General features: G+C 37.7%; 1 protein-coding gene and 1 pseudogene across 1 annotated transcript; both read left to right on the top strand.

The window, feature by feature from the left end:
* The first annotated feature begins 2389 nt into the window (after window positions 1–2389).
* Window positions 2390–4545, top strand: LOC149199624 (putative leucine-rich repeat receptor-like serine/threonine-protein kinase At2g24130). The gene is made up of 2 exons (XM_089399424.1): window positions 2390–3859; window positions 3986–4545. The coding sequence occupies exons 1-2, from the start codon at window positions 2662–2664 to the stop codon at window positions 4333–4335; spliced, it is 1548 nt and encodes a 515-aa protein (XP_089255550.1). The 5' UTR covers window positions 2390–2661; the 3' UTR covers window positions 4336–4545.
* A 3530-nt stretch (window positions 4546–8075) lies between these two features.
* Window positions 8076–8999, top strand: LOC149199623 (putative LRR receptor-like serine/threonine-protein kinase At3g47570 pseudogene; annotated as a pseudogene).
* Window positions 9000–10382: the final 1383 nt, after the last annotated feature.

The raw sequence follows: 10382 nt of genomic DNA, 5'->3' as shown, positions 1-10382 counted from the left end.
CAGAGATCAATGGCATAAACTAAAAATCTCACTAGCCGGAGCTGCGCCAATGAATAAGGAGACGGAGGACAGTTACATATGGGACACCTGTGGGGGCAGTTTCTCAGTGCGTGAGGGCTACAAATCATTGCAAGACAAGACTCACAGTGCAAGCTGGAACCTCCACAAGGCAGCCTGGAACAATGAGTGCATACCCAAGGTAAAGCATTTTAACTGGGCCCTTCTAAAAGGGAAAATTCTTACTGCAGAAAACCTGAGAAAAAGAGGAATACAAGGTCCCTCAATCTGCTGCTTTTGTCAAGCTGAGGAAGAATCCATCCTTCATACTTTCCTCCAATGCACTTTCGCTCAAAACTGCTGGAACCAGCTCCTTAGCCCTCTAGAAATCAGAAGCAGGGATGACCAGGTAAACAACTTACAGAGAAACTGGAAAAAAGATTACCCTCTGAGCAGGAAAGGGAAAAGAAATCTTCTCCGAATTTGGAATTGTATCCCAGCTACTCTCTGCTGGAATATCTGGCTGGCAAGAAATCACTATATTTTCAAGAATGAGCAGATCAAAATTGACAAGATAATTGCAAGGACTATAGCTGGGATCTCTGAGGCAATCAGTGCGAATCACATAACTCTCCCTGATCAGCAGGGATGGACAAAAGAGGAGACGGATTGGTACAAAAGATTCAATCTTAGCCACTCCCAAAATCTTCCTCCTCAGATCAAAATCAGGCAGAAGGGGCAAAACTGGAAACTTAGGGGGGACAAAGAAGAAGTAAATAAATGGATCACAGCCCAGAATCGCCCCATCCTCCTCTTTGATGGAGCATCAAAGAGCAATCCCGGGAAAGCAGGCGCTGGAGGAATAATCAAAGACCAGAAGGGGATCACAGTAAGCTGCTACGAATGGGGTCTCGGGCAAGCAACCAACAATGAAGCGGAAGCCTACAGCTTACTTTTAGGCACAACAATTCTACACAGGCTTGGTCTACAGGATGCTTTAATCCTCGGGGATTCAGCTATAATAATAGCAGCTATGGACACAGGCAAAGATTTTTGCAAAGCCTCTCTCAATCGCATCAAGGCAAGGATAAACGACACCCTCAGCCACTTGGGAAAAACTACTTTAAAGCACGTGTTGAGGGAACATAACGCAGAAGCGGATAATCTTGCAAACAATGCGGTCAATCGCAAGCAGGGACAGGTCAGGGACAACACCAGAATATATGAAAGACCCATCCCATAAGGACGGCAGCTGCCAGACTGATCACAGGGCAAAGGTCATCAGGAAAAGTCAGAAATATGACATCAAACTTGGTCCACACACCCGCGCTCATCAAATCCACACCAAAATGCCGGCGTTTCCCTCCCCTCACAACCTCAGAACCGCCCCTCCTCGTGACAATCTCACGCTTCTTCTGGGCATACATCCTTTCGACCATATTGATATGAGATCTCTAAATCTCCTACCCGATTTCCCCTCTGCAAAACCTCGGAAATATCCTCAACATCATCATTACGGAAACCCTCTCCCTCGTTCTTATATTCCCCCTCCTAATCCTCCCTTCCACCAGCATTCCGAGAAGCACTTTGGGTGTGAAGTTCTCTCTGAGGCCAATAGACTCCGAGGGAGCAAGAAGTGGATCCCCGCCCCAGCTCACTCAGGAAGCAGTCATCAAGAAAACCAGCAAGACATTACAAGCAACCCGACTCTCCACGAAGATATCAGGTATATCAAAAGTTATTTGCAAGGTTACTCGCTATTAATCTGTTTTGCAGACATGGCAGAGGGACGGCAACCGGAAGCTCAAGGAAGGGCCGGCCCCCGCGAGAACCCCCTCGAAAGAGTCTTGGGTAATGAAGCATGCGCACTGTGCAAAGACCATTGTTATCTGATCTCCCGTTTCATGAAGCACCACAATGACCTGCGTGAAGACTTCATCGCGGATAGCCGGTCCAAACGTAAGAAATTGGAGAAACGCAAGAAGGAAATAGAGAACCTCCAGGACAGATGTGAACACCTAGAGGAGGCACTCAAGCACATTCAGTCCATCACAGCAAGTATGCAGGCAGAAGCTTCCACTAAGGACAGTCAAAAGGAACAGCAACAAGAAGACCACATGGAGGAAACTGTCAATCAATTTTGGTGTTAATCTTATGACCTGTAAAGTCTGCCTATTAGATGGCATTTTTGTAAGACAGTATAGCAGGCATCTTTTTCAGTATTTCTTCTTCAAGCTAATCTTTAAGGCTTCCAGGGCTGCGTCCCAGCTTAGTTCCCCCTCTTTCACTCTTCTTCCAGCTTATATGTATCTTTCTCTGCTCTTTGCAGTTTTTTATAATACATAAGTACTCGATCTTGTTAAAAAAAAAAAATACCTTCTTCATTTAGTATGCTCCAAAGATTGGAGAGGTTATTTATGGGAGGCAACAATTTGCAAGGAAACATCCCGACGGAAATTGACCAACTCAAAAACTTAGGGCTCTTAGACCTCCAAACAAATAATCTCTCTGGAAAAATCCCTGATTCTGTTGCTGGAGACTGATTCTGTTGCCAGTCTCTAGCAGTTAAGCTATCTAATCCTAGCTCAAAATCAGTTATCAGGAAACATACCTGCAAGTCTAGGGGAATGAAGAAAATTACTATTGCTAGACCTCTCATACAAAATGTTAACTGGGCACATACCTCTCGAGGTTGCAGATCTAGCAAATTTAGTTTTATATTTCAACCTTTCAAACAATTTATTACATGGCATTGTGCCTTCGGAACTAAGCAAGATGACTATGCTTCAAGCTATAGATATTTCTGCAAATCAGTTAACTGGTTACATTCCAAGTATAATTGGAAATTGTGAAGAACTAGCATACTTGAATCTTTCCTACAATGCACTTGAAGGTCCAATTCCACTTTCACTCTGTGAACTTCAAATTCTTCCAGACATGGATCTCTCCTCTAACAATTTGTCAGGGGAAATCCCAATGTCATTGGAAAATCTCAAAATGCTCAAACAATTGAATTTTTCTTTTAACAAGTTATCCGGGAAAGTCCCTGAAGGTGGAGTTTTCAAAAAGCTTGGTGCCTCTGCATTTATAGGAAACCCCAGTCTCTGTGGGCCTTGGGTTAGTCTATTGCCATGCTCTATGCCCAAACATAAAAGTGTTTCACATTTGAAAAGAGTTATCATACCGGTTGTTGCAATTATAGTGACTATTGTATTGTGCTTGTTTTTCGGAATATTGTGGAGACAAAATCACAAGAAACATATTCTTATTGAGGCAAACACATCTTTAAATGTGGGGCATCAAAGAATTTCCTATGAAGAACTCATCACTGCAACAAATGAATTTAGTGATGCCAACTTGTTAGGCGTTGGTAGTTTTGGGAAAGTGTACAAAGGACTTTTGAATGATGGCACAATGGTCGCTGTCAAGCTTCTCAATTTGGAAAAAGAAGGGATACAAAAAAGTTTTGATAAGGAATGCAAAGTTTTGGAAAAAGTTAGACATCAAAATCTAATTAGAATCATAACTTCTTATTCAGACCATCGAATGAAAGCTTTGGTATTTCCATTAATGCCAAACGGAAGCTTAGAGAACTGGTTATATCCCACAGGTGAAGTAGAAAATGGTTTGAGTTTGATTCAAAGGTTGAATATAGCAATAGACATTGCTCAAGGCATGGCATATCTCCACTCTGTGCAAGTGATCCATTGTGATCTAAAACCAAGCAATGTGCTTTTGGGCGAAGATATGACAGGGTATTTAATAGATTTTGGCATTGCTACCATATGTTTTACAAATTCAGAGGACTCAACATTTACTTCCACACATGGACTCAAAGGATCTGTAGGCTACATTCCTCCAGGTATTGTTTCAACTTAATAACATTAATAAGTTGCATCATCCAAATATATGTTACAATGTCATGCATTTTCTATTTTTATTAAAAATGGTGAATTAGAAACCTTATGATGAGGATGTTTTAATGCAGAGTATGGATTAGGTGGGCGTGTCACAACAAAAGGTGATGTTTATAGCTATGGAATAGTGTTGCTAGAGACACTCACTAGAAAGAAGCCCACCCACGATATGTTTACAGAAGGAATGAACTTGCAGAAATGGGTGGCTCATGGTTTTCCAAACCAAATAGGGGAAGTGGTGGACAGGAGTCTTTTGAGTACAAGCAATGAAGAAGATAAGGAGCTTGATTGCCTTAGTGAGCTTATAAGTGTGGGTTTGTTTTGCACAAAAGAATCTCCTGAAGAACGACCTACTATGATGGACATCGTAGTTACACTACAAAACACCAAAGAGGCTTTTATAGGCATTGTTAATAGTTAACAATTCTAGTAAGATAATCATATTCACTAGGCAATGCAAGTACTACTCTCAACAACATCAAGCAAAGGACAAACTTCTACAACAACATTGGCGAAATTTGTTGTAAAAGGGGCAGTGGTTGTACAATAGAATGCTAAAGTAAATCCATTGTAATTAGTTCTATCTAGTTTGAGTTTTATTCCCCTCTTCTTCTCTATACAACTTATATGTTGTTGGTTCGTAAATGTAAATGTAAATATTAGATATAGTCTTATACAACTATAAAATCTTACATTTTATTTTTATTTTGAGAATTTCGTATCTATTAATCATATTATTTAATATTATTTTACATTGACAAAAATTTTATTTGTGTTGTTTTGGCCATATTAACTTACGAAAGACTTTATATTTATTTTAAACTAATTAAAAAAAAAGCATTCTAAAATTATTATAAAGAGACTATCTATATTAATATCATTGCATGCAACTTGTTTATTTTTCTGGTTTACTTGTGATTAATATAGTTTTATAAAATATTTTGGGTCTGACCAATATTTTTCCTTAGATCGGTGCTGGAATATTTGTCCTGTGGACGATTTTCATGAATACAGTCTTGGCCTATCATAATTTCAGATAAATCGTACAATCTAATCATATTTGTATTTTGCTTAAAATTCGCAGCAAATAGTTTATGCAGTTGTCTATAGTGCGATATTTTGAAAGTTTTTCTGGCCGGTTTTTCCGGTCGAAATCCGGCAGGAATTTATTGGAATCGCAAGTTTGATATTTCTGCACAATGAAAGCGTCCGAGAGGTTTTTCAGGGTGCTTAATCCAAATATGTAGTTAAAAAACCATTTTAACTGCAACAAATCAAGATTTAACCTCAATTTCTTCCACCGGATTCCGTCACCGGAATCTCCAAAAAATCACATTATAGACAACTCCATAGTTTATCATAATTTCAGTCAAATCGGACAATCTAATCATATTGTGCTGAACGTTCGCAGTAAGTAAATGTTTCCAAGCGCCATTTTCCTGTGGGGATGGGGTGCTAAGTGGATAGGAAAAATTGAGAAATTGGATAACTGAATGGGTGGGTTAGAATTGGTTATTGGACAATGAGTGCTGGATTGACTATTTATTGCCTATATTGACTCAAAGTCCTGGTGTCAATTTTCAATTTTCAGAAACCCGTGTTCACACCAATGCCAAGTACAGTATTGATAGTTTTAAAGTGAAATGAAGGCTGTATGAAAAGATCTATGGAACAGCAATCGAGCGAGAGGATTTCAACGAGATTTCCACTGAATTTTCGGGATCTTTCTTTGTCTTTGTTAATGGAAGTACAAGACAAATTTATGCCTATAAATGCTTAGGTGAAGAAACTCTCAGCAATATGGTTTTCTCACCCATTTCGGTATATTGTTGCAGTGTCAGAGGAGATGGAGATCTGTTACATTCCTGCCCCTGCTCTTTTCTTGCGGCGAATGCCCCTGTTCTTCAGTTATTTGATTCTCTTTGCCATTCCTTCCGTGTTTTCTACATCTCAATTAACCAATCGTGGTCTTCGGCATCCTCATCTCAGCAATGCTTCTGATCAGGAGGCTCTGCTTGGATTCATGTCTGCAATCCGGTCTTCTGATCCATTCATTGCCCACTAATTGGGCACCAAATGTTTAATTCTGCGGGAGGATGGGTATCCAATGCAGTCGCCGCAGACAGAGAGTGGTTTCCCTGGATCTTTCAAGCATGGGATTACAAGGTACAATCTCTCCCCTTCTCGGCAATCTTTCGTTTCTTACAGTACTTGACCTTCACAATAATAGTTTTCATGGCCACATTCCCTATCAATTGGGAAGTCTCTTTCGCATAAAAATGCTTATCTTGTCTCGGAATCAGCTCCAAGGTTCCATTCCGTCATCTGTGGGTATGTGCCGCAGTCTGCAGAGGTTGTCTATGTCCCGTAACAATCTCACAGGAAACATTCCTGCAGGACTGTGCCTTATCCCCGAGTTACAATTCTTTAACTTAGGAACTAACAATTTGATGGGTGCAATCCCGCCCTGCTTGGGAAACATATCCTCTTTGCACTTCATAAATTTGTGCAACAACAACCTTCACGGTAGTGTTCCTCCGGAATTGGGTATGCTAAGCCAGCTAAGCTTTATATTTCTCTGTAATAACCATCTGACAGGGCAAATTTCATCTTCCTTCTCTAACTCCACCCATCTTGTAAAATTGGATATATCTGAAAACCAGTTTTCAGGTCACATTCCAGCCGAGTTGTGTGCCAAGAACAATCAGTTGATGGGACTCTATCAGTTTGGTAATCAATTGAGTGGTACCATTCCAGCTTCCCTCTTCAATTGTACGAATCTTCAAGTGATTGACTTAGGGCGTAACCAGCTCAGTGGAGTACTGCCCATGGAGTTGGGTAAGTTGATGAAACTCCAGGTGCTTGACTTACAGAATAATCAACTGCTTAGCAGCAGCACCCTGAGCTTGCCCATTCTCACTGCTCTTACTAATTGTTCCGCCTTACATCGAATAGATTTATCCTCTAATCATCTAATCATCTCACAGGATAATTGCCTTTTTCAATAGGCCACCTCTCTGAAAAAATGGACTACTTGAACTTGGGCTCTAATGAATTAGTAGAAGAAATACCTCCACAGATTGGAAACCTAGCTAGTTTAGCACTCCTTGAATTATACTCCAATTCTTTTACAGGGTCAATACCTTCTTCATTTAGTATGCTCCAAAGATTGGAGAGGTTATTTATGGGAGGCAACAATTTGCAAGGAAACATCCCGACGGAAATTGGCCAACTCAAAAATTTAGGGCTCTTAGACCTCCAAACAAATAATCTCTCTGGAAAAATCCCTGATTCTGTTGCCAGTCTCCAGCAGCTAAGCTATCTAATCCTAGCTCAAAATCAGTTATCAGGAAACATACCTGCAAGTCTAGGGGAATGCAGAAAATTACTATTGCTAGACCTATCATACAACATGTTAACTGGGCACATACCTCCCGAGGTTGCAGGTCTAGCAAATTTAGCTTTATATTTCAACCTTTCAAACAATTTATTACATGGCATTGTGCCTTCGGAACTAAGCAAGATGACTATGCTTCAAGCCATAGATATTTCTGCAAATCAGTTAACTGGTTACATTCCAAGTATGATGGGAAATTGTGAAGAACTAGTATACTTGAATCTTTCCTACAATGCACTCGAAGGTCCAATTCCACTTTCACTCGGTGAACTTCAAATTCTTCAAGACATGGATCTCTCCTCTAACAATTTGTTAGGGGAAATACCAATGTCATTGGAAAATCTCAAAATGCTCAAACAAGTGAATTTTTCTTTTAACAAATTGTCAGGGAAAGTACCTGAAGGTGGAGTTTTCAAAAAGCTTGGTGCCTCTGCATTTATAGGAAACCCGAGTCTCTGTGGGCCTTGGGTTAGTCTATTGCCATGCTCTATGCCCAAACATAAAAGTGTTTCGCATTTGAAAAGAGCTATCATACCGGTTGTTGCAATTATAGTGACTATTGTATTGTGCTTGTTTTTTGGAATATTGTGGAGACAAAATCACAAGAAACATATTCTTATTGAGGCAAACACATCTTTAAATGTGGGGCATCAAAGAATTTCCTATGAAGAACTCATCATTGCAACAAATGAATTTAGTGATGCCAACTTGTTAGGCGTTGGTAGTTTTGGGAAGTGTACAAAGGACTTTTGAATGATGGCACAATGGTCGCTGTCAAGCTTCTCAATTTGGAAAAAGAAGGGATACAAAAAAGTTTTGATAAGGAATGCAAAGTTCTGGAAAAAGTTAGACATCAAAATCTAATTAGAATCATAACTTCTTATTCAGACCATCGAATGAAAGCTTTGGTATTTCCATTAATGCCAAACGGAAGCTTAGAGAACTGGTTATATCCCACAGGTGAAGTAGAAAATGGTTTGAGTTTGATTCAAAGGTTGAATATAGCAATAGACATTGCTCAAGGCATGGCATATCTCCACTCTGTGCAAGTGATCCATTGTGATCTAAAACCAAGCAATGTGCTTTTGGGCGAAGATATGACAGGGTATTTAATAGATTTTGGCATTGCTACCATATGTTTTACAAATTCAGAGGACTCAACATTTACTTCCACACATGTACTCAAAGGATCTGTAGGCTACATTCCTCCAGGTATTGTTTCAACTTAATAACATTAATAAGTTGCATCATCCAAATATATGTTACAATGTCATGCATTTTCTATTTTTATTAAAAATGGTGAATTAGAAACCTTATGATGAGGATGTTTTAATGCAGAGTATGGATTAGGTGGGCGTGTCACAACAAAAGGTGATGTTTATAGCTATGGAATAGTGTTGCTAGAGACACTCACTGGAAAGAAGCCCACCCACGATATGTTTGCAAAAGGAATGAACTTGCAGAAATGGGTGGCTCATGGTTTTCCAAACCAAGTAGGGGAAGTGGTGGATAAGAGTCTTTTGAGTACAAGCAATGAAGAAGATAAGGAGCTTGATTGCCTTAGTGAGCTTATAAGTGTGGGTTTGTTCTGCACAAAAGAATCTCCTGAAGAACGGCCTACTATGATGGACATTGTAGTTACACTACAAAACACCAAAGAGGCTTTTATGGGCATTGTTAATAGTTAACAATTCTACTAAGATAATCATATTCACTAGACAATGCAAGTACTACTCTCAACAACATCATGCAAAGGAAAAACTTCCACAACAACATTGTTCAAAACTAATATACTTTACATTCTAATTTGTGGTGAAAACTAATATTCTTTACATTTTAATTTGTTGTAAAAGGGGTAGTGGTTGTACAATTAAATGCTAAAGTAAATCCATTGTAATTAGTTCTATCTAGTTTGAGTCTTATTCCCCTCATCTTCTCTATACAACTTATATGTTGTTGGTTCGTAAATGTAAATGTGAATATTAGATATAGTCTTATACAACTATATAATCTTACATTTTATCTTTATTTTGAGAATTTCATATATATTAATCATATTGTTTAATATTATTTTACATTGACAAAGATTTTATTCGTATTGTTTTGGCCATATTAGCTTACCAAAGACTTTATATTTGTTTTAAACTACTTACAAAAAATCATTTTAAAATTATTATAAAAAGACTATCTATATTAATATAATTGCATGCCACTTGTTTATTTATCTGGTTTAATTGTGATTAATATAGTTTTAGAAAATATTTTATTTTAAAATTTTTTACTTATATTAATTTTATTGTCTAATATTTTTTAAATAATTACATTTTGATTTTATTTATGTTGTGTGGGATACATAAATATAGTAAGAGGCTTTATATTTATTTTAAAAATTCAAATATTTATTTATTTTTTAAAGATTACAAAGTAATTATACATATGAATATAATTGAATTGTTTATTTTTTATAAAATTATATATTTTTAAGAAAATTCTTAGCAAACCAATAATAATGATTTTAATACAATTTAGAATATCATCTCTTTTTTAGAGGCTTCTCATATCTTAATCGTATGATTTTTTAGCCTTAGGCTATTATGAAATATAAAGAAATCAATGGCAAACAATGAACAATATTTCAATCCTTAATATTCTCAATCCAGTAGGCAATTCAAAAGATGAGATACCAACGTGCTTCAATAACTTTCAACCCCATGGGTTAATCTTATCATGCTTAATAGATCTACAAACACATATGATAGTTGTAAACACGGTTATAAATTTGTTGTTACATTATTTAATTAAAATATTAAAGCACTTAATACCTTTAGCTTATGCTAAATCAACAAGACATATAGAGCTAGAAATTTAAAACTATGAAGCATATAAATGGTCGAAAATCAAATTTGCAATAAGACAAATATTGGATAGTTGGAAACTTCATTAATATACATAATGATGAAGTTCATGTGCATATCATCGGCTTATTGCAAGACTAATACAATTCTCTAGCTCTTGAAAACCTTAGTTGTGGGACACCAAGAAAACCCTAGCTCACACCAAGGAGATCCAAC

The sequence above is a fragment of the Pinus tabuliformis genome, chromosome 2_1, assembly GCF_031772625.1.
Source record: "Pinus tabuliformis cultivar Carrire ecotype Pingquan chromosome 2_1, CPIR1, whole genome shotgun sequence".
Lineage (NCBI taxonomy): Eukaryota > Viridiplantae > Streptophyta > Pinopsida > Pinales > Pinaceae > Pinus > Pinus tabuliformis.
This window is presented reverse-complemented; position numbering and strand designations above follow the sequence as displayed.